Here is a 24,032-nt window from a genome sequence, read left to right as displayed (position 1 = left end):
TACGTAAACCAGGCTGCCTTGAACTCAGAGCCTGTCTGTGGCTCCTGAGTTCTGAGGTGGTCACCACACCTTGCCTTTTTTCCTGAAGAGAAGAAACAAGAACCTCAGCTTTTGGGCCTGAGGAGCTCAGACTCAAGTTCAGTTCCCAGCCTACATCAGGGCACTCACAACTTCCCATAACTCCAGAACTAGAGGATGCAGTACCTCTTCTGGCCTCCATAGGCATAGACAAATATTTGCGTACATACACAAAAATCACTAAAAATGAGTATTTATGTAGTCAAGGAAATAACCTGAACTTGTGGTCTTCCTGTCTTTACCTCCCCAATACTAGGATTAGGGTGTGTGCCCATACTCGGTGCTGGAAATCAGACTCAGGGTCTCCATGCCTAACAGGCAAGCATGAAAATAACCTAGGCATGTTCCCAGCTCCCAGCACTGTTTACAGCCATGTAAATCCCACATTTGGCCAAGAGCATCATGAGTTTGAGGCCAAATTAGGTGCGTGGAAAAAATAACCTAAAAAAAAAAAAACAGGTCGAAGCTCACCTGCTTCACCTCCTACAAACAGACACAGACGGACCAATGCCACTTAACAGGTTTTAATTTGCTTTTCAGGTGGTTCACAGAACCAGTACACGCAGGGTTTGATCAGATATTGCAACATAAGAATCTCCCAATACTGACTAGGCTTCCAGTTCATTGTATACATTCTCACTGCTTTCCTCAGAGAATGAAGTGACGTTTTATTGACAGTGATTAGCAGTAGTAAGGCTACCTTATAGAATTGGCAATCCACTGACCTGCTTCCCCTCCACTGCGGACTGTCACAGGAAGGGTTGGAAGCGGTTCTCTTCTGAAGCTTTCCTGGGCAAGTCTTTTGTTTGTAGCACCCTGAGTTAGGGAAACAGCTCAGACTCATGTAATTGGACAGATCTGACTTTTTGTGGCTTACATTGAAACTCATTGGCTTAGCCAAAGCAGAAGACACTTCAGTGGAGCACTCCACAAAGAATGCTGTAAGACTCAGGCTAAATCTTGACCAAAAACTAGTAAACTGACAAAAAAGATTTTCCCTCTCAACTCCAATAGGAAATTCTTAACACGTAGGAACTACTCCTGTTTTGATGAAGGATAATGGATAAGGCAGGAACATAATATCAAGTCTGGCCACTAGAAAGGTCTCACTGTTACTTCCCTGTGCCATGGGGCGAAATGCTTCTTCATTCTTCATAGCTACACTGGGGAAATGGAAAGGCCTGGCAGAAGATCTGGTGGCACCTAGGCAAGGCCCTAAGTCTCCTTAAGGACTGTGTGTGGCCTCTGAAACTCCAAGAGTCAGTCACTTAAGTCACATCTGTCATGGCTCTCGACCAGATGTTACTCCACTAGCTTGGGTAGTAAACAGCTGTTTTCAACTCTGTGGCCTGAGTCGCTGATGTTAGAAATCTAGAAGTTCCTGCCCAGGAGAACTCCTTGCAGTGTTCCATCTCTTTGAGTCACAGCATCTGTGAGATGTGGTCTCATCTTTTTCTAGTTCACACACAGGTACCATTCCTTCAGAGTACAGAAACATGGAGATTACAGCCCACGGTACAGTAAGGGTCAGAGGAAATACACAGAATACACGGGAAGAGAACCCATGTTGGCTTTCCATTAGAGATTCAGTTAGTCATTCCAGTGAAGTAGACATTGATGGCCATCTCTGCAGCCCAGTTAGAGGACTCAGCTCTACTGCACACACACAAAGGCATATTCCCAGTACATGCATGTAAACAGGACATCTAGACAATCCCAGGCGACACAGCTGCGTCAAGTGCTTTACAGCTGAGAGGACAATGCAGTGGCTGGAGTCTCGGAGGGACAGTGGTGCTGTCTCTCCAGAAGTTCTCTTGAGGTGTTACTTCATGTTACAAACGGCAACTTGACAGCAGAGCTCCAAAAGGACTGCCCTGCTCTTCACCGTCTTCTACCCTTACCCCGAGGATTCACACAGCCATTTCACGGCTCACGAGTCAATGCACAGGGGAATGGAATTACAAAAAGTGACATAATTGAAATCCCACGGAATAATAGTTTTATCATGTTTCTTCAGGGATGACTTCTAGACAGCAAGGCCAAACCTATCACATAAACTAAAACTCCATTTGCACATGGACAAGAACCCCAAAACCCCTCAGCTCCAAATCATGATATTCTGGCCATTAAGGCATTATCCTTCACACAATGTGTTTCTACTGCAGGCCTGAGGGAAAAGCACACCAAGGGTTAGACATTGTCTCCTGGAGGGATGCAGGAGGGATGAGGATGTGACTGTGAACTTCAAGCGACCCTGACGTTAGATGGTTCTATTTCCTAGTTACTGGCTCTTGCTTTCCCTCTACGAATCTTAGAAACACGGACAAGCTCTTCAAGCTTCTAACTTGACTAAAAGTGCTTTCTTCTCCCTGAGGCAGTGACAGAGCCCTAGAGATAATGTTTCCAGATTAGGTTCCCCCTACTCTTGACCAAGTGTGTGGTCACCTGCTCCCCTCAACTTTCCAAGGCACACCCCCGACTGCTCTCCCTGTTCTCTGACCATCCATTCCCTTCTCTGTGCTCTAGAGAAATAAAGCCAGTAGACATGCCCAATGGTTGGATGAAGTCACCCCACAGCTCCACATGAGCCAGGGCTCTTGTCGGCGGCAGCACTGTCCTAATGATGTTGGGAGCGCAGCCAGACACAGCATCACAGCGGCCCCTCTTCCCTCAGCAAGGCTCTCGATTCTTTCCTGAGTCGCTTCCGTGGGAGTAGTAGTTCAGATGTACATCATCTTTAATTCTGCAGTGATTGTAATGCCGGGGGGAGTCCAGTCACACACGTGTGCCACTCACCCCTTCCCTGTGCGTCATGTTTCACACTCAGAACTCTGCTCACCGTGACTTTTCTATGGCTGTGTTTCTCTCTTCTGGTCTGCTTTTCACTGTCTAGAAGCAGCACCACTTAATGGCATTTAAAGTCCTAGGTCATTTATAAAAATCTGAAACAAGGAAACTTCACTGCTAACAATGTCTCCAAAAGATGTTCCCAAGTCTGCAGTGTGTCTCCTAAGTGTAACAAACCACAATCCTGCAAGAACTGTGTCTGGAAATTTGCCTCAATGGAGAACATGACTGAGTCCTACAAGTCTAAACAAATGCAGCCTCGTTCCTAAATGTTTTCCTTTACCCTCGGAACACACAGGGTGGTGCTTTTCCTCCCCTGCCCTCAGCCCCAGGCATCACAAGCGACCATCTCCCCACACTGGAGAGTTAGTGATGCTTCTGCTCGGCCAGCGCTATCTGGAGCTCAGCACAGAGCCGAACTCTGACCATCAGAAGGAAAGGGAGCTCTCTCACAGTGCCAGGGGGAAACCTGGACCATTTACATAAGGTGAAATAGCATGATTTGAAAAAGCCATAGTAACAGGAAGTGGGGCAGCACACTGAGGCATTGCGACTAGGTCAGAGCACATGTTTAGCTCCCAAACTACCAAGTGCTGACATAGCAAAGGCAGAAAGTCATAGTGCTGGGAAAGCAGGTGACCAGGGACTCCTAGTGCAAAAAGAAGCCTGTCAGGCACAGCTGTGGGAGCAGGCAGAACTGTACCCCACCTCGGCATGCCCTCAGCTGGGCACTCTAACAACTGCTGTGTCGGGGACCACGACCTGGCCGAGTCAGTCACAGCTTCACAATGAAGACATCGCCAAGATGGGATGAGCCTAGCTCCCACTCCACTGCTCCCTCAGCTCAGGCCTCCTCTGACCCAACCCCTGAGGCTGGGCTATTTCCTGATCTACTCCAAAACTCAAGCCAAGGACTTTTTAGATATGCCAGAGGAAGCGCTGGGACATGGGATCTTTGGTGGCTGTGCACATGACTCAGATGGACACTTTTCACACACACCATAAAGGAAGCAAACATCACTGCCATGAAACCAGGATGTGAGATGCTCTACAGTGTAGAGAAGATTCCTCTAGTACGCAGAGGGCTACAAGGCTACATAATGGCAAGATATGGTGCAGGGCCAGGTACATAGCTATCCCAGTTCCTGGATGCAGCCATGCTCTCCACGGTCCTCCACCCAGCCTAGCAGCCAGCAGGAAGCACACGAGGGTGCTCCCTCCCGGCTCTGCTGGCTCTTCGGCACCTCTGTCCTAGGTGGTGCTGTTGCTGGTGATAGCCTCTCTCCTTGGCACAGATGGGTGAGCTGCTGTCAGAGCTCAAAGAGAGGGTTGTACTTCCTAATCTCCTGGAGAAGTTTCTCTCTGTCCTGGTGGGCGCTGGCCAGTGCTTGTTTGGTGTCCATAAGTTCTTGCTGTAGGGTAGGCAAGTCTTTCTCCTGGAAGATAAGTAGCTCACAATTAGGGAACATAGCAATACCCTTGCAACCACCACCACTAATGAGGCTGGGGAGGGAGAATTCAACAGAAGCCCTGGGGCAATGACTGAAACTCCCTCTGCGGAGCTCATCAGTTACAGGCATAGGAAGAGCTGCGGCCACACCCACCAGCTCCTGTCTACAGCCTCTATCCTCTCTTCCAGAAGCTCCTGCTGGTGACTGGAGGCCACACCACCAGCTGCACACAACAGTGACCTTTTAGACATGTGAGTTTTATTGCTTCCACAATTGCAACTCTCTAGAGCCCTAGAGGTTTATGGGAAGATTAGGTCAGGTCCTCACCTGCAGTCCCAAATCCTGTCCTGTGGGCACCAGGAGTACCTGTTCTTGTGGGAGCTGCTGCTTCTCGGGTATTTCATCCAGTGGTCTGTCCTGAGCAGGTGCTGGAGAAATAACCATGTTAAGTGACAAATAGGTGCCAATAGCCGACAGTTCCTACCTGTCAACTAGATTGACTTATCAGAGAAAAGGGCAGAGCAGAGAAGCCAAGAAAACTAACTCACCACCAAGGTGAAAGACACCGTCGTCACTCCGTCTCAGCACAAGATGCTCCACTGCCAAAGTGATGGGAACAGGGCCAGGGGACGTTGGATAGATGGGAGGGATATCATCCTGAAGGACAGAGGGGAACCACATGACCTACGCGATGTAGGTGGGTCTTCTATCTATCTGTTGTTTCATTGGTTAATTAATGAAGAAAACTGCTTGGCCTGATAGGTCAGAACTTAGATAGGCGGAGTAGACAGAACAGAATGCTGGGAAGAAAGGAAGTGAGGTAGACGCTATAGCTCTCCTCTCCAAGATGGACGCAGGTTAAGATCCTTCCCAGGAAGCCACCACCTCATGGTGCTACAAAGATTAATAAATATGGGTTAAAGCAAGATGTGAGAATTAGCCAATAAGAGGCTGAAACTAATGGGACAGGCAGTGTTTAAAAGAATACAATTTGTGTGTTGTTATTTTGGGTGTAAAGCTAGCCATGCGGGAGCCATGTGGCGGGAGGGAAGCGGCCCACAGCTCCTTCTACACCTACCCACCCAGCTCAAGGGAATATACCCATGCCTCTACCATCCAGCTCAGGACAGTTTGACGTCACTGATTCTCCAGATACTCTTCTGTTTTTAATCACATTTATTATTTATACGTGTGTCTCTGTGTATGTATGTCTGTGTATACATGTCAGGGCTCTCATGTAGAGATCAAAGGACAATTTGTGGGAGTAGGTTCACATGGTAATGTGAGTCCCAGGGATTGAATCTGGGTCCTCAGGCTTGGCTGCAAGTGCTTTTAGCCACTGACCCATCCTGCAAGCTCACTCACACATTCCTGTGAGGTGCAATAGGCAGAGCAAAGCCCCAGCTGTCCTAGAGATGGCAAGACTGAGAGTCACACCACCAGTCCTAGAGATGGCGAGACTGAGAGTCACACCACCAGTCCTAGAGACGGCGAGACTGAGAGTCACACCACCAGTCCTAGAGACGGCGAGACTGAGAGTCACACCACCAGTCCTAGAGACGGCGAGACTGAGAGTCACACCACCAGTCCTAGAGACGGCGAGACTGAGAGTCACACCACCAGTCCTAGAGACGGCGAGACTGAGAGTCACACCACCAGTCCTAGAGACGGCGAGACTGAGAGTCACACCACCAGTCCTAGAGACGGCGAGACTGAGAGTCACACCACCAGGAGCTTGACATGGGTTACATGACAAAGACAGGATTAGGATTACAAATGGCCTGGGCTTTTTGAGTGTGTGTGCGTGTGTTCATATTCATATGTGTTCACGTGCATGTTCACATGTGTGCATGTGGAGGCCAAGACGTCTTACTTCAATCATGCTCCTCCTTACTTTTTTTTAAGGTTCACTTTGTGTATAAATATTTTACATTCATGTATGTATATGTACCATGCAAATGCCTGTCAGAAGATGAAGTCAGGTTCCCTAAAACTGGAGTAACAGATGGTGTGAACCACCAGGTGGATCTGGAAAGAACCCTCAGGACCTCTGCGAGAGCAGGAAGCACTTTTAGTCACTGAGCTGCCACTCCAGCCCTCTCTCAACACTATTTTTGAGATGGTTTCTCACTGAAACTGAAGCTCAGTGAACTGGTTAGCAAGACTCTGGAAAGTTCTTGTCTTTTTAACTTATGAGAAGCAATCTAAACTCGGGTCCTCACACTTAAGCAGCAGACGCTTTACCAGCTGAGCCATCTTCCTACCATTTAGACTTGGACCTGTGCTGCCCATCCCCGTCCCCCTTCACTCAGTCACAGAACTGTGAGGTGACAGGAAAGGCACTGCCACTACAGAGTCCAGGGCAAACACCAAGGTCCCTCTCACCTTGAGGGTAACACTGGAGTTCAGGAGCTCAAGCTGCATCGGGACTACCACTGGGACGTCCTCATCCTCCAAGAAAGGCCCCAGAGCATTAAGCACTGAGGTGAAAAGCTCCAGGTCACAGCCCCGAAGTAAGAACCGCAGGAAGCCATTTTGTGTGGCCAATGGGGAATGAACAGATGCACCAGGCCCCACCTCAAAGCGCAGGCCCACAGCAGGCCTGATGCGGCCAGTCTTCAGATTTGAGGACTCCTGGAAGCTTGTGCCTTTGAGAAGAGAGTTGAGGAAACACATTAATACAGGGACTAGTGTAAGCACTCCCCTACGCCTAGCACACACAACCCTATGCCAACATAGCAGAACCATCCTACCTCACAGGCGTGAACTAAGCCACAGAGAGTAACTAGCCCAAAGTCACACAGCTGTATACAGCAGAAGTGAGGTCTGCAGTCGGGCAGTCTGAGTCAGGCTTTTTGTTAGAACGCCCCTCAAGGTACAGGGGCAGCAAAAGGCCTTGCCTGGATTTGAGACACTGGGCTAACGGTGCAGGGAAAGTACTGAACATAAGGCCTACAACCTCAAACAAAGCATCTCCTTCTCTAGATGTGGCCTTCACATTTGTCACTCATCCATGCTAAGCCCTCCACAGTGCCACAGAGAACCATCTGGAGTTTCCCTGAGGCGAGAACCATGTACTTGGAATGACTGTGGGAAGCAACTACCCAGAGAAGCTAGAGCACCCCGCTTTAGTGGTCTAGAACCGCTACCCAGAGAAGCTGGAGCACCCCGTTTTAGTGATCTAGAATCGCTACCCAGAGAAGCTGGAGCACCCCGCTTTAGTGGTCTAGAATCGCTACCCAGAGAAGCTGGAGCACCCCACTTTAGTGGTCTAGAATCGCTACCCAGAGAAGCTGGAGCACCCCGTTTTAGTGATCTAGAATCGCTACCCAGAGAAGCTGGAGCACCCCGCTTTAGTGGTCTAGAATCGCTACCCAGAGAAGCTGGAGCACCCCGCTTTAGTGGTCTAGAATCGCTACCCAGAGAAGCTGGAGCACCCCGCTTTAGTGGTCTAGAATCGCTACCCAGAGAAGCTGGAGCACCCCGCTTTAGTGGTCTAGAATCGCTACCCAGAGAAGCTGGAGCACCCCGCTTTAGTGGTCTAGAATCGCTACCCAGAGAAGCTGGAGCACCCCGTTTTAGTGATCTAGAATCGCTACCCAGAGAAGCTGGAGCACCCCGCTTTAGTGATCTAGAATCGCTACCCAGAGAAGCTGGAGCACCCCGCTTTAGTGGTCTAGAATCGCTACCCAGAGAAGCTGGAGCACCCCGCTTTAGTGGTCTAGAATCGCTACCCAGAGAAGCTGGAGCACCCCGTTTTAGTGATCTAGAATCGCTACCCAGAGAAGCTGGAGCACCCCGCTTTAGTGATCTAGAATCGCTACCCAGAGAAGCTGGAGCACCCCGCTTTAGTGGTCTAGAATCGCTACCCAGAGAAGCTGGAGCACCCCGCTTTAGTGGTCTAGAATCGCTACCCAGAGAAGCTGGAGCACCCCGCTTTAGTGGTCTAGAATCGCTACCCAGAGAAGCTGGAGCACCCCGCTTTAGTGGTCTAGAATCGCTACCCAGAGAAGCTGGAGCACCCCGCTTTAGTGGTCTAGAATCGCTACCCAGAGAAGCTGGAGCACCCCGCTTTAGTGGTCTAGAATCGCTACCCAGAGAAGCTGGAGCACCCCGCTTTAGTGGTCTAGAATCGCTACCCAGAGAAGCTGGAGCACCCCGCTTTAGTGGTCTAGAATCGCTACCCAGAGAAGCTGGAGCACCCCGCTTTAGTGGTCTAGAATCGCTACCCAGAGAAGCTGGAGCACCCCGCTTTAGTGGTCTAGAATCGCTACCCAGAGAAGCTGGAGCACCCCGTTTTAGTGATCTAGAATCGCTACCCAGAGAAGCTGGAGCACCCCGCTTTAGTGGTCTAGAATCGCTACCCAGAGAAGCTGGAGCACCCCGCTTTAGTGGTCTAGAATCGCTACCCAGAGAAGCTGGAGCACCCCGCTTTAGTGGTCTAGAATCGCTACCTAGGGACATAAAACCTAGGGAACTCTTGAGCATGTGCGCCCGAAGTTCACAGCACCTCTCCTTGAGACAGTGACGCAAGGTGGAGCGGTGGCACATGCAAGTGAGCTCAGGAGGCACAGGGAGAAGATGAATTCAAGGCCAGCCTGGAACACACAGCTGAACTGCAAGTCATCACAGGCTACATAAATGAGACCACGTCTATAAACAAACAAGCAAGCAGCAAAACTGGACAATTCGCATGCCTATTCAGGATAGACTGGAGAAGTGATTAAGTAATGGATACAACTAATATTCTGTATGTGACAGGCATGGGTAATTATGACTACACAACTATACACTTGAAACAAAACAATTTTAGGCTATTCAAATTCTACCTTAAAACCTGGGTGGGGGGGCAGACTACAAGAAAGAATATGTAAAAATGAACTGCTCTAACTCAAGAGCCTGGTGCGCCGAGCAGAACAGGTCTGAGTCAGGCGTGTGGTTGTGACAATAGTCCTAGCACTGGGGAAGCTCAAGATCATCCTCAGACACATGCCAGCTCCTAGTCCAGCCTGGGCTACATGAAACCCAGACTCAAAGAGGGGCTGGAGAGGCGGCTCAGTGGTTAGGAGTACTGGCTGCTCTTGCAGAGGACCCACAGGTCCCAGTCCCAACATGGGGGCTCACAAACATCTGTTGTTCCAGTTCCAGGGGATTAAAACCCTCTTCTGGCCTATGCAGGCTCAAAGCATGAACCTGGCGTACACACATCTATTCAAGCAAGACATGAAAAATAAACTCAGTCTTTAAGATTTGTTAATGAAGACTGGCATAGTGGCACACATCTTTTATCCCAGCACTTGGGAGGCAGAGGCAGGTGGATCTCTGTGAGTTCCAGGCCAGCCTGGTCTACAAGAGCTAGTTCCAGGACAGGCTACAGAGAAACCCTGTCTCGAAAAACCAAAAAAAAAAAGAGAAAAAAAGAAAAAAAAAAGACTCCACTGCAGCGCTGTTATTTTATGTGTACTTTTTAAATATTCTTTGGTATCTACTTGAAATATTAAAAAATATTAAACAAAGCCTATAACATAAGCCAGATTTTCCCTGCCATCTGATGAACATGAGTAAATGAAGTTCCCATCAGACAGAGCTTTTGGTTGGCAGTCACAAGACAAAAGAGAGGACACTCTTCCTGTTTAATCCCAGTGGGGCCTGCGGTGAGGACGGACACTGCCCAGTGAGTGTGAAGCCTGAAAAGAGGCCAGGAGGCCTCCTCTGTTAGCCAGGGACTCGCTGGAGAATCCCCCGCAGCTGCCAGACAAAAGAGCCAAGAGCTCGGCACTAAAAGAACCTCCCTTACAGCATGCTGATTGCCAACTAGCCTCGCCTGCCTCAGGAAATCCCACCACTCTTCCGGAATGGTCATCATCTGTACCTGGGCATTGTCCATGGAGAAACTGCCAGAGGCCCACAGTGCCCAGCTGTTGCAGGGCCAGTTCTTCTGCTTGCAAGGCTACTGTCAGGTCCTCACCCCGAACTTCAATCCCAAATGACACTTCATTCACCTTCAGGACCAAAACTGACACCTGTCAAAAGAGAGTCTCTTAGTTTTGATTCCCAACTTGGTGCCTGTCCCAGAGCCTCCCCCTGCACAGAAGAAAGCATGGCAGCTGACCGAGTGAAGGACGAGGTCACCACTGGCTGACACCGAGCTGTTGGTCTCTGGCAACCCCTGGCCACAGTTATCCAGAACAGGGCTCCCTTGAACACCAGTGTCATCCAAGACACTTGTCACAGATGCTGGTGGGACAGACTCCAGACCAGACTCTGCATGAAGAAGGTAATGAAAGAGGTCAAGGGTCAGAAGGTCTGCTCACATTCAACTTCTTTTTTTTTTAAATATTTATTTATTTATATGATATTCTGTCTGTGTGTATGTCTGCAGGCCAGAAGAGGACATCAGATCTCATTACAGATGGTTGTAAGCCACCATGTGGTTGCTGGGAATTAAACTCAGGACCTTTGGAAGAGCAGGCAATGCTCTTAACCACTGAGCCATCTTTCCAGCCCCACATTCAACTTCTAAACCAGCAACAACTCCGGGAACAAAAGCACTGGGCACTTGAGAACAAGAGAGCTGATGAACTTAAGGACGGACCCTTCTTAAAGTGTGATGCGGGGTTCCATCAAATCTAACACAACTGTAAACAGAAGCACCCACTGGCGGTCAGAGAGTCAGCACACAGGATAGACATACAAAGAACAATATTTGTACTAAAAATTACTTAAAGGAAATTCCACACTACACACACTAAAACCTAGAGTCTTTCACACATTCACAGAGAGACAAGCCAGCAGAGCAAGGAAGCCTAGAACCTAGGGAGGATCGCAGGTTGGAGGCCAACCTGGTCTATATAGCGAGACCTGGAGTTAAAAGGCCAAACTGAAGAGACCTCGGTGGTTAACAGCACGGGTTGCTCTTGCAGAAGACCCAGTCCTGTTCCCAGTGGCTCCCAACTATCTGTAACTCAGCTCCAGGGGCTTCTGAGGCCACATATGCTCATGAGCACATACCCACTCAGACACATAATTAAAAACAAATAAGCCGGGCGATGGTGGCACACGCCTTTAATCCCAGCACTCGGGAGGCAGAGGCAGGTGGATCTCTGTGAGTTTGAGACCAGCCTGGTCTACAGAACTAGTTCCAGGACAGGCTCCAAAGCCACAGAGAAACCCTGTCTCGAAAAAAAAAACAAAAAAAAAAACAAACATCTTTTTAAAAAGCCAAAACCATCCTCTCCCTCCCAGAAAAAGAAAGAACAAGTGTCGGCAAGAATGTGGAGAAGAGCGGGGCGGTGGTGGCGCACACCTTTAATCCCAGCACTCGGGAGGCAGAGGCAGGTGGATCTCTGTAAGTTCGAGGACAGCCTGGTCTACAGAGTTCCGGGACAGCCAAGGAGTGATACACAGAGAACTCCTGCCTCGAGCAACAAGAAGAAATAAAAGACTGTGGATAAAAAGCAAAGCCACCCTACCAGTGTTGGCAGCAATGTGAATCAGTCCAGGCGTTGACAACAGCAGCTCTCAAAAGCAGAGCCCCCACTGGCCTAGAACCCCACTTCCAGCAATACTCAAAGAAACAGTAGTGCATTCAAGGAATGTGTGCACTGCCGTGTGTACTGTAGCCTAGATACAATCACCAAGCCACACAAGCATCCCATTGTCCAGTGAAGAAAGAGAAGTGTGTGTGAGTGTGCAGGAAAAGCTGTCATTGGACAACATGGAGACAACGGCACAAGCACACAGTTACTCTATGTGATTCAGGAAATAATCAGACACAATCAAAGAACAGTGTGAGGGGTGCTATGGGGAGAATAGACAGGTGTGGACCAAGGGCATAACCACTGGGCGGGGCAGGTGAGAGAACTGTTAACACACAAACACACACGGCCATCTGTCGCTCTCCAGTGTGGGGCTCTGAGGCAGAGCCCATGCTCAGCATGCTGACAGCCTCATTAGAGCAACACCAAACACAGTAACTGTAATAGTATCAATAGGAAAGACATAAATATGTTCTTCAAATATTCTGAAGGAAGCATTTAATAAGTTGCTATTTTGGTAAGCTAAGAGTGTGTGACTTCCAAAAACAATAAGTTTAATTCCTAAAAGTTAATCATTGTCTGAAGATGAAGAGATCGCTCAGTGGAGAGAGCACAGGTGTTCCCACTGAGGACCAGGGTTTAATTCCCAGCACCAGATGTGCTGGCTCATATCTGGAACTCCAGTTCTAAGTGTTCCCACTGAGGACCAGGGTTCAATTCCCAGCACCAGATGTGGTGGCTCACATCTGGAACTCCAGTTCCAAGAGTTCCTACTGAGGACCAGGGTTTAATTCCCAGCACCAGATGCGGTGGCTCACATCTGGAACTCCAGTTCCAAGTGTTCCTACTGAGGACCAGGGTTTAATTCCCAGCACCAGATGTGGTGGCTCACATCTGGAACTCCAGTTCCAAGGGATCTGACGCCTTTTTCTGGCCTCCATGGCACTGCACATATATGTTGCACAGAGGCAAAACATATATATATATATATATATATATATATATATATATATATATATATATATATATAGTTAGTTAGTTAGTTAGATATATATATAGTTAGATATATAATTATAAATAAATATATATAATTAAAAGATTTAAATTAATTATTATATCCTTAAACAAAAAGCTTCAGGTTATTTTTCAACAATAAAATACACAAGCAAGGGTTGAGCAAATGGCTCAGAGGGTGAGAGCACTAGCTGCTCTTGCAAAAAATCCAAGTTCAATTCCCAGCACCCACACAGTTCACAACAGTCCATGACTCTAAATCCAGCAGATCCAGCATACTCCACTGGCCTTCAAGGGCACCAGGCACGCAAAAAGTATACTTACATACATTCAGACTAAACATGCACAAACAAATATAAAAATTAATATAAATAACATAGTAAATATAAAATAAGTCTTTCAAAAATTAAAAAAAAAAATACCTAGGCAAAACAAAGCCCAGACAGCAAGCACGTGCCACTAGTAACAGATACAAACCAACTCTGATCAGCGAACCTTGTGGCTCTAGATAAGAACTCCTTTGACTTGAGTATTTTCCTGTAATAAATGTTAAGTATTAAGCAATAACCTGTAAGAGATGGAAGTGAAGGCACATACTTGTAATCCCAGCGCTTAGAGGAGTCAGGAAAACAAGGAGACCACCGCCATCCCCCAAAAAAGAACTAAACATAAAAATAACTGGGAGATGTGAAAATAAAGGCAGAAAACATATATCCTGAATATTCTCTTTTGTTTTGGTTCGGAAGGTGTCTATTTGACCCTATCTCGGCTGCACTTGACTCCCGCTGGTGTGGGTGTCAGCAAGAGGGCAGGCACACTCTCTGGGTGAAGGCGACTTTCTCCGACGTACCGGACTCCAGGAGCATCACAAAACTGTCGCTGCCATCGCTGTCTACTGAGATCCGGTCTTCAGGGCCACTGCTGTCCACCGAGACACCGTCAAACGACTGCTGAGAGACTGTCCTCTTCATGGAGAAGAAACGGAGCCGTGCAGCACCTCCACTCACCGGGGCTGCCACCCCATCATCTGTCTTGGCCACGGCTTCCCTACGTTTAAAAAAAAACCACCAGTTCAGCTTTGAGGACCGTTCGTTCCCTTTCTACTCTCCCAGCCTCAGTCTAATACATTTCCCTAGCGCAGACGGTTACCGTGAAGACACACCTGCTGTCTGAGCACTGAACTACTTGAACAGCTAATAACATTAAATCTCAAGGCTGGCTATTCAGGGTCATCCCATTCACAGAAGAGGCCAACTACCTACTGCCCTGGTGATAAAGAGTGGTGCCAAAGCACCTGCATGCACTTCCCAGTCTCGTTCTTATGGATTTGTGCATGTGGGGACACACACTGTGTGCGCGCGCACAGACACGTGGTTTCTAAGGTGTCCAGAGGAGGGTGTCAGGTTCCCGGAGCTGAGTTACAGAAAGAGCCTTGAGCCTTCTAGAGTCCTGCAAGAGCAGCAAGAGCTCTGAAAGGCTGAGCATCTCTGCAGCCCCACTCACAAGCCTCGATTCAATTGCTCTGGAGAGACAAGAGTGCAGGGGGTAAGCTAACGAAAGGACACCCCGTCCTCAGAAGAAAGACTGGTAAGCAGGTAAGTCCTATGGGACTGAGTCACACACGCCCTAAGGGCCAGAGCAGAAATGATCACGAATGGAGTCTTAGGAAAAGGCATTTTCTTCCTTTGGTTCTGAAATCAAAGTCTTACCCTGTAGCCCTAACTGGCCTGGACCATGGACTCCCGAGTTCCAGGTTCTAAGTCTGTGCCACCATGCTAGGTTCAAGAGGCAGCACTGAAGTGTATCCATGAAGAACTGGGAAAGAGCTGAAGCAGACAGAAGAAAAGGGCACAAGTCCAAGGGCAAAGCTACACACAAGGGAGGGCCTGAGCAGCTCTGCCCGGCTCCACTCAGGTGCAGTGGGGTTGGAGAGGAAAGGAGATAAGGAGGCGGAAGGCTGAAGAGACAGCTTAAAGACCTTCCAACTCTCAGAGGTGCGGCAACAGCTAAAGGGGGGATGAGGAAACCCCAAGTCCTCTAATGTCCACTAGTATGTTTCATGTGACCACACAGACTACATCCAGACCATTAAAAAAGCTTTTGTAAAGTTGTTTTGTATGTGTTTTCTTTTTTTTTTTTAACTTGGTGGATGGGTGCCCTTTTGAGACAATGTCTCAAACTCATGGCAATTTTCTAGACTGCCAAAGTTCTGGGATTACAGAAGAAGTGAGAGGCTGTAAAAAATCTTAAAGATGGGGCTGCAGAGACAGTTTGGTGGTTAAGAGCACTAGCTGCTCTTCCAGAGGACCTGGGCTCAGTTTCCAGCACCCACAAGGCAGCTCAAAGACGCCTGCAGCTCTGGGTTTGAAGGATCTAACACGTTCTTCCAGACTCTTGAGATGCTATGCTCACATGGTTCACAGACACAAATGCAGGCAAAATACTCAATACTAAAATGAACACAAGATAAATATTTAAAAAGTAAAGAAAAGAAACTCCCTGGGAGGCCAGGTGTAGAATATTGTTTTAAACTAGGTAAAGGCGTGTTACATTTGTTTATGCTGCATTTGTTTAACTATGTAAAGATGTGTTCCTGTTTCACTTTGTCTGCCTAAGGAACCTGATTGGTCTAACAGAGACAAAAAGTAGGAGGAGGAATCTAGACTCAGGAAGTACCAAGGAGAGAACAAGAAGAAAGAGAAGGTGGGGCCAGTCAGCCAGACACAGAGCAACCAGGAACAGAGAGGCAAAAAGCTCCAATACAAAACATAGATGAAGAGAAACAGGTTAAGCCTAAGGTAGGGCTGAGCATTCATAACTAAGAATTAGTCTCCGTGTCATGACTTGAGAGCTGGCTGGTGGCCTAAGAGAAGGCCTGTGACAGCCAGGAGAGGGCAGATGGAGAGATGGCCACAGTGAAGACATCAGGAGCATGTTCCCCATCCTCTCCTCTCTCCCCTCTCTCCCACCTCCCTGACCCATCTCCATCCTGAGAATCCGGAAGAGCTTGGCTTTCAGCCTTTATCCCACCACTCAGGAGTTACATGGCATCTGCTCTCTGACACTGGTCTTTCATTAACTACTGAGAGCTCACGTTCCTCCCAAGTTTTTGCCTTGCTGAGCTGTTTCCTAAGAAACAGGCCTGGTATCAGCGTGTCCCACAGGACTACAGGAATTCAGTAGGTAAATACCACACTACAGGCAGAGCCCAGGACACAGGAACTTCAGGCTAGTGTCACTGCACACTCATTCACATGTGCATGCGTGTTCACAGATGCATGTGGAGGCCAAGGGTCAACATCAGCGGTCTTCCTCAATGCTTCAACATTATATTTTCACACAGGTCTCTCCGTCAACCTGGAGCTCCCTAAGCTGGTTCTAAACGGTGGCCAGCAAGCCCAAGGGGTCCTCCTGTCTCCTCCTCACTAGATTTAAGATTACAGACAGATGCCTAGCTTTCTTTTATGTTGGTGCTGGGTATACTAACTAAGCCATCTCCCCAGCCCGCCAAGGACCCCTGGGAAGTTTCCTCCCTTTCTTCTATGGCTGACTGCCCTAGCAGGCACTATACACACAGGCATTACATAGAGACCCACTTAGGACAATTCATCCAGAAAAAACTACAAGGAGCTGGGGAGATGATTCCTCAGCTAAAGCATCTGCCATGCAAGTATGAGGACCAGAGTTCAGATCCCTAGAACCCACAAAATGCCAATGGACATGGCATCCCACCTGTAACTCAAGTTTTGGAAGGCAGAGACAGGTAAGCAAGCCAGCTAGACTGGGTGAGTTCTGGGTCTGACCAAGAGATCTTGCCTTACTGAGTAAGGTGGAAGAGGGATCCAGAATGATTTGCAACATCAACCTTGGACCTCCACACATGCACACCCACAAAGAAATGGGAAAAGAGGGCCTGGAGGGCTGGCTCCGTGGTTAGGAGCACTGGCTGAGTTCAATTCCCAGAATCCCCATGGTGGCCCACACCCATCTGTAATCCCAATCCCGGAGGATTTGATGCCTGCTGGCCTCCTTGGGCACTGCACTTCTATGCAGACAAAACGTCCATACACAAAACAAACAGAAAGGGCAAAAGCTCTAATTCCCTGACTGTAATGCCATGGTCTGTGAGCCACCAAATGTCCCAGAAGAGGCTTCAGCATACCACATATCTTTCTTTTTTCCTTTTGTTTCTCTGGGTTTCTCTGTCCTGGACCTCGATCTGTAGTAGACCAGGCTGGCTTTGAACTCGTAAGAAATTCACCTGCCTCTGCTTCCAAGTGCTGGGATTAAAGGGATGCACCACCATGCCTGGCTCTTCCGTTATCTTTCTTTTTAAAAGCACAAGAAACTCACGGAAGACCCACCGTTTTCCAACCTTCGGACTATGCCTTTCTGCATTTTCTTCCACCCTATCATAAGACCACCACACAATAAGAGCTCAACACTACTCTCCCTCTCTGCCGCTCCAGCAGAGGCCAGGACAGCACTGCCGCACAGAGAAGGGCAAAGGCTCAGCTCTTTTGCTCATGAGTGAGTCGGAGAGTACGACCTCTCTCAAGCATCAGTCTCCTCAGCTGTAAGTTCTGCAGCTACTTTACTGGGCTGTTATGGGGACCAAATTAAAGAGATTACAAGATAACCCACTGCAATGGCTACTACACCAGCGTGATATGCCGCGGCACACACCTGTGATGCCAAGTCTCAAGAAGATGAGGCCAGAAGACTCAAAGTTATATAAAAATCTGTTTCAGTAAAATTAAAAACTAAAAATTTTGTTGCTGTGTGGGGAAAAAAAAAAGTTCATTCCAGACGAGCCAGGGATATATAGTAAGACATGGTCCTGTCTCAAAACACAAGCAAACACAGTACTTGGGCTAGGGATGTGCCTCAACACTAACAGCACTTGGTTTCCTTAGCAACAGCAGGACAGCATACAGATGCCAGGTCCTGTTACTCAGATACCGCCCAGTCTATGCATTTTCAGGCTACAAATGCTGACTTGAAGCCTGCCTATTCAACCTGCCCTTTTCCCTCATTGGTAATTTAGTTTTTGTAAATTTTTTTTTTTCTCGAGACAAGGTTTCTTTGTGTAACAGCCTTGGATGTCCTGGAAATGGCTTTTTTAGACCAGGCTGGCCTCAAACTCACAGAGATCCGGCTTAAAGGTGTATGCCACGACCACCCGGTCTATAATTTGATTTATGTTCATTGGTGGTTTTCCTGCACTTACATCTGTATGAGGGTGTCTGAATCCCTGGAACTGGAGTTACAGATGTGAGCTGCCAGGTGGGTACTAGGAATTGAACTCAGGTCCTCTGGAAGAGCAGCCGGTGCTCTTAACCACTGAGCCATCTCTCCAGTCCCCCACCAGCCATTCTTTCTCTAAGAGTGCACACAGCAGGTAGCCTTGAGCTCAGTGGTCAGAACTGGAGGAAGAAGTAGAGAAGCTGAGAGAAGCTGAGGACCACTTACTTGGTGGGAGGCAGGGACAACATCCTGTGCATCGTGGAGGTCATCCGATCTCTGCCCAAACTGAAGGCGTCCCTAGTCAGGGACACAGCTTCCTTGGTGAGGTCCATGGTGGCATGGAGAGCCTCCTTTGTGGCATCCTTGGTCATGTGAATAGCGCTGGACAAGTCGCCCTCAATGTTCCTCAAGGGCACGGACTCCCCTTGTCCATTCACAGCAGCAGCCCTGTCAGCTGGGGACATCGACGCAGCTGCTGAGCTGGCAGTCTGAGCTCTGCTCAGCTTCTTGGCCTGCAGAGACTCAACTGCCTCATGGCTTTTCCCTGTTGGCTGTTGAGCAAGGGGACCAGAGTCCTGGAGCGCTCCATCATCATGCAGCCTTTCCTGGGATGCACCCAGATTTTCAACACTGCTGACCTTCAGGACTTTCTCAGGGCTCACTGGGCCCTGGTCTGAGGAGGCATCAGACTTCGGCTCCCGGTCCTCTGACTGAGACAGCTCTGAGTCTATGAGGCTGGTGGTATCCGAGCCTGCAGAGTCAGCATCAGCAGTCCCAGGGGCAGGAGGCATGAGGAGAGCCACCTCAGCACTGGGAAAGAGGACACCAATGCAAGCTGTCTGGTCCTGCAGGGGAGACCCAGTCATGGCCTCTGTATCCTTGGTCAGCTGCTCCTGAAGCCCCTGAAGCACCTCCTTGAGGCGAAGCAGAGCCAAGTACTGGTAGTGGTCGAGCCTCACTCGGACGTGGGCAGGGGAGTATACTAGCATATGAACATTCGCCACACCCTCCAGCTCCGCCACATGCCCCCTGTAGTCCACACCGGCATCACCTTCCCTCAGAACTTGTGGGGTTTCCGACAAGCCTGACAAGCTTTTTAAGTCTCTTTCGGTCTTCGACCTCTGATGGGACACAGACTCAGGAGCAAGAGCTTCAGACCGCACAGGACTGCCAAAACTGGCTGACGGTTTTAGCCTCCCCTCTGAGGCCAAAAGGAGCCGCCGTGCCTGGGCTTGCTGCCAAAGGAGAGGAAGGCAGGCCCAAATGGACAAGGGGAAAGGGGCCACAAAATTCAAGGTATGGCCTTTGAAGTTCTCTGTGCCTTCAAAGTCCAAGGAGATCTGGGTGAAGTGCAGAGACCAAAGATCCTGGGAGGCCGCAGGCCTCTGAGGAGGGAGGGAGCTAGGCTGAGCTGGGAGGGAATCCATCTGGAAAGCATGGTGCAGGAAGAGCATGTGCAGAAGGCTGAAGCCCCCTGGAACCTTAGGGAAGTGACCAGAACTAGAACGAAAGAACTCAGCAGCAGCAAAACCCCGGAAGAGACTCTGGAGGTCAGGACAGCTACAGTGTGGGGCATGCCGGGTGTTGGTGGCGACCATGCTGGACGTGGAGAAGACAAGTGCTTGGGGACGGTGCAGTTTTGCCTGCTCTCTCCTCTCCAGCGGGAAGCTCGCCTTCAGAGAGAACATGAAACACGATTAAGGCATCCAAGCAGACATGTAGGCATCTGCAGCTGACTTTTCATCAGCTGGACACAGCAGGACTACAGTCAGAGCCTTGAAGAAACGGAGCTGTGTCTACCAACATTGCCCAAGTCCAGCTCTGTTCCTACCTTCATCCCGAATGCATCCACTCGAATGTCCAAGTGCTCATCTTTTTGCCTTGAATCTTCCAGTTTATAGATAGCTTTGAACTGCTCCAAGCTGCGGTATAAATCTAGACAGAAGAGATTTCCCCACAGCAAGCTGACGGGATCCACAGTAAATGTCAGACCATTTAGCTGGATGTAGAGATTAGGACAAGGGACTGGAAGCAGAGAACACAAAGATGGTCATCTACAGTGCCGCAGCTGGACTCCCCACCAGCTGCTGGTCTCTCTCACACCAGCACAGACACACCCAGTCCCCACCAGCTGTGGTCTCTCACACCAGCACAGACACACCCTTGCACGCCATGAGCTTGACCTCAACCTCACTGGGCAGCCATGGATGACCTGCTACCTCCACCTCCCAGAGCTCTTAGATTACAGCTGTGCATCTCCACCATCAGTCTGTGTGGTACTGGTGAGGAAGCACAGGGCTCCGCATGCTGGGCAAGAACTCTATCAACGGCTGAGCCACAGCCCCAGCCCCAGGCAGACACATGACATTCCGAACCACGCATGAGACTGGACTGTGGTCTCAAAGCTGACAACGCTTACCTGGAAGCTCCTGGTTATCTGGGAAGTAATACTCTGTGAATTGCACATGGATGGCAGCCACCTGAGCCGGGAGGTGGTGGCGTTTGCGGCTGCAGGAGAGCAGAGTGGATGGCTTCTTACTTGGCTGTCCGGCTGTGGAAACCTGAGTGACCACAAGTCACTGTGAGCCCGTGTCATAGCCCCAGACACAACTGTTTCCTAAGGAACGCGTGCCTCTGCCATACCCCACGCCTTCCCTGGGGTGCACAGAGCTTTCCGCACATCCCACCTGTTCTGCTCCATCCCCAAGTTGCTGTTCAGTTTGGTTTGAGGGATGGGTCCCACATAGTCTTAAACTGGCAATGTAGCAGAGGATGGTTTTGAACTCTTGCCTTTACCTCCAAAGTGCTAGGATTTTAGCACCTCAACCAGTCCAAGTTCGTTTTCAGTAGGAGGTTATAACACAGCATTCTGAGAATACCCCAAGGTCTTTTCTCAGAGATCATGCTCAACAGAAATTAACCAAACTATCCATCTACTCAGAAGTGAGACCATCAGGCCCTGGCTTCCATACCTGGGTCCAAGCTGTTCCTAAACTATCTCACACCCGCCGATGTCTTCCTGTGTCCTCACCTGGTGGATGTCCAGGTCATCCACTCGTACAACCAGGCAGCTAGAGCGTAAGCGATTCCACGCTGGAGGGCCAAAGGCAGCCTGCCAGCCCTGAGCAGGTCTTTTGTCAAGAGGACTCTTTCCAGGACTAGAGAAAGAATCTAAATAAAAATGAAAAGGAAAAAAGAAGTAGATACATTCCTTATTCATTATGAATAAAATTTAGAATTAAAAACCCAAGATCACTAGTAGCATGAAGCAGAAAGAGAACTCTACACTGGGGGCAGCTTGGTAACAATCTCCATGAGTTCAAGACAACAGCCACTGACAGATGAGTGCCTGGGAACTGCAGCTGCCGCTGTTCACAGGGAGCGCCACACTGGCATCGCACTGCAAGATGCCGCTGCCGCTGCTCAGAGACGGAGCGCCACACTGGCATCGCACTGCGAGATGCCGCTGCCGCTGCTCACAGGGAGCGCCACACTGGCATCGCACTGCGAGATGCCGCTGCCGCTGCTCACAGGGAGCGCCACACTGGCATCGCACTGCGAGATGCTGCTGCCACTGCTCAGAGACAGAGCGCCACACTGGCATCGCACTGCGAGATGCCGCTGCCGCTGCTCAGAGACGGAGCTCCACACTGGCATCGCACTGCGAGATGCCGCTGCCACTGCTCAGAGACGGAGCGCCACACTGGCATCGCACTGCGAGATGTCGCTGCTCAGAGACGGAGCGCCACACTGGCATCGCACTGCGAGATGTCGCTGCTCAGAGACAGAGCGCCACACTGGCATCGCACTGCGAGATGCTGCTGCCACTGCTCAGAGACGGAGCACCACACTGGCATCGCACTGCGAGATGCCGCTGCTCAGAGACAGAGCGCCACACTGGCATCGCACTGCGAGATGCCGCTGCCGCTGCTCACAGGGAGCGCCACACTGGCATCGCACTGCAAGATGATGCTGCTCAGAGACGGAGCTCCACACTGGCATCGCACTGCGAGATGCTGCTGCTCAGAGACGGAGCTCCACACTGGCATCGCACTGCGAGATGCTGCTGCTCAGAGACGGAGCGCCACACTGGCATCGCACTGCGAGATGCTGCTGCTCAGAGACGGAGCTCCACACTGGCATCGCACTGCGAGATGTCGCTGCTCAGAGACGGAGCGCCACACTGGCATTGCACTGCGAGATGCAGCTGGGTAAACAGATTCTCCACTGCTTCATCTCCACCAGCTATCCATGGCAAAGAGCAAAAGGCTGAACAACTAGAATTCCTCAGGGCCTTAAAACTACCTGCTTTCTTCCGGAAGGCAGAGTCTACACCCAGATGCCAGGGCGGCTTCAGACTGCTCTCCTCATACCACTTCTCCATCTTACTCTGGAACTCCGCCACCAGTTTCTGGGCCCAGTGGCCTCGGGTCTCCATGGCCTCACAGTGACGCACCCAATGTTTACAGCTGTCACCTGTGGGGTAAAGAAGAAAAGATCTGAACCCAGTGTCATAGACCAGTGTGCCAATGTTTTCCTCCTGTCAGGGCTGTCAGAGTTCAGATTAGATCCCAACCCCAACCCAGAGTTTCTTGGGATAAGAGACAAATGCCAACTGGGTGCACCCATCTTCGTCTAAACTCCATATGTGATTCTCACTCCACAAGGGTCTCAAAACTATTTCTAACTATGAACTACTAGATGAGCTTTAAAGCGAATGATCTTGAGGGCCTCTAGTCATCACCAACAGCAGAAGACCACACAGGCTGCAGATGCTCACAAGGAGACACTCCAGCAGGGTACCACACAGGCTGCAGATGCTCACAAGGAGACACTCCAGCAGGGTATCACACAGGCTGCAGATGCTCACAGGGAGACACTCCAGCAGGGTACCACACAGGCTGCAGATGCTCACAAGGAGACACTCCAGCAGGGTACCACACAGGCTGCAGATGCTCACAGGGAGACACTCCAGCAGGGTACCACACAGGCTGCAGATGCTCACAGGGAGACACTCCAGCAGGGTACCACACAGGCTGCAGATGCTCACAAGGAGACACTCCAGCAGGGTATCACACAGGCTGCAGATGCTCACAAGGAGACACTCCAGCAGGGTACCACACAGGCTGCAGATGCTCACAAGGAGACACTCCAGCAGGGTACCACACAGGCTGCAGATGCTCACAGGGAGACACTCCAGCAGGGTACCACACAGGCTGCAGATGCTCACAAGGAGACACTCCAGCAGGGTACCACACAGGCTGCAGATGCTCACAGGGAGACACTCCAGCAGGGTACCACACAGGCTGCAGATGCTCACAGGGAGACACTCCAGCAGGGTACCACACAGGCTGCAGATGCTCATAGGGCAACACTCCAGCAGCCCTCTGAGCATATGTAGCCATATCCAGCACCCTTCTGCTGGCTGGTCATGGATGAATCCAGAAATCCCCTCTCAATTATCTGGGGCCATGCTAGAACACGTTACACTTCTCTAACCTGCCCAGTGGAAGGGGTAGTAGTCAAATGCCATCTTGCGGAAGGTAAGCTGCATGGCACCACCCGTGAGTCTGTTTGCAGAGACACCTACGGAAGAAAGATGCAAGTGAACAGCATGGAGGAGCAAAGAAACCTGCAAAGTCCTCTGCACCCCAATGCTCTTGGTGAGAGCAACCTGTGGTCCTAACTAATGGGCCCAGATCTGTGCTGTATATACTAAAAAGAATATACAAAGATTCCTTCGTTCAATTAATGGAAAAGAAACAATAATTGTCTTAAATTAGCGGATATTAGTATTAGTATAAGATATTCGTATTTAGCGGGGCGGTGGTGGCACACGCCTTTAATCCCAGCACTC

At 49.7% G+C, this 24,032-nt stretch overlaps 1 protein-coding gene across 3 annotated transcripts in view; it reads right to left on the bottom strand.

The window, feature by feature from the left end:
• Positions 1-586: 586 nt before the first annotated feature.
• The window catches only part of Bltp3a (bridge-like lipid transfer protein family member 3A), a 59,688-nt gene continuing 36,242 nt past the window's right edge, over positions 587-24,032 (bottom strand). The window contains exons 9-22 of one of the 3 annotated variants that reach the window (XM_075979673.1): positions 23,675-23,761; positions 22,481-22,651; positions 21,207-21,346; positions 20,595-20,736; positions 20,007-20,200; positions 18,401-19,848; positions 13,779-13,975; positions 13,424-13,465; positions 10,489-10,640; positions 10,249-10,399; positions 6,762-7,024; positions 4,925-5,033; positions 4,704-4,804; positions 587-4,361 (exon numbers count right to left, since the gene is read on the bottom strand). In XM_075979673.1, coding sequence (XP_075835788.1) covers positions 4,236-4,361; positions 4,704-4,804; positions 4,925-5,033; positions 6,762-7,024; positions 10,249-10,399; positions 10,489-10,640; positions 13,424-13,465; positions 13,779-13,975; positions 18,401-19,848; positions 20,007-20,200; positions 20,595-20,736; positions 21,207-21,346; positions 22,481-22,651; positions 23,675-23,761 — 3,323 coding nt within the window. In that variant the 3' untranslated portion in view covers positions 587-4,235. The remainder of the gene's footprint in view (positions 4,362-4,703; positions 4,805-4,924; positions 5,034-6,761; positions 7,025-10,248; positions 10,400-10,488; positions 10,641-13,423; positions 13,466-13,778; positions 13,976-18,400; positions 19,849-20,006; positions 20,201-20,594; positions 20,737-21,206; positions 21,347-22,480; positions 22,652-23,674; positions 23,762-24,032) is intronic. The other 2 variants (XM_075979674.1, XM_075979675.1) reach the window with 2 other exon arrangements.

The sequence above is a fragment of the Microtus pennsylvanicus genome, chromosome 7 (genome assembly GCF_037038515.1).
Source record: "Microtus pennsylvanicus isolate mMicPen1 chromosome 7, mMicPen1.hap1, whole genome shotgun sequence".
NCBI classification, from domain to species: Eukaryota; Metazoa; Chordata; class Mammalia; order Rodentia; family Cricetidae; genus Microtus; species Microtus pennsylvanicus.
The sequence above is the reverse complement of the archived record's forward strand: the minus strand, read 5'-3'. Positions and strand labels throughout refer to the sequence as shown.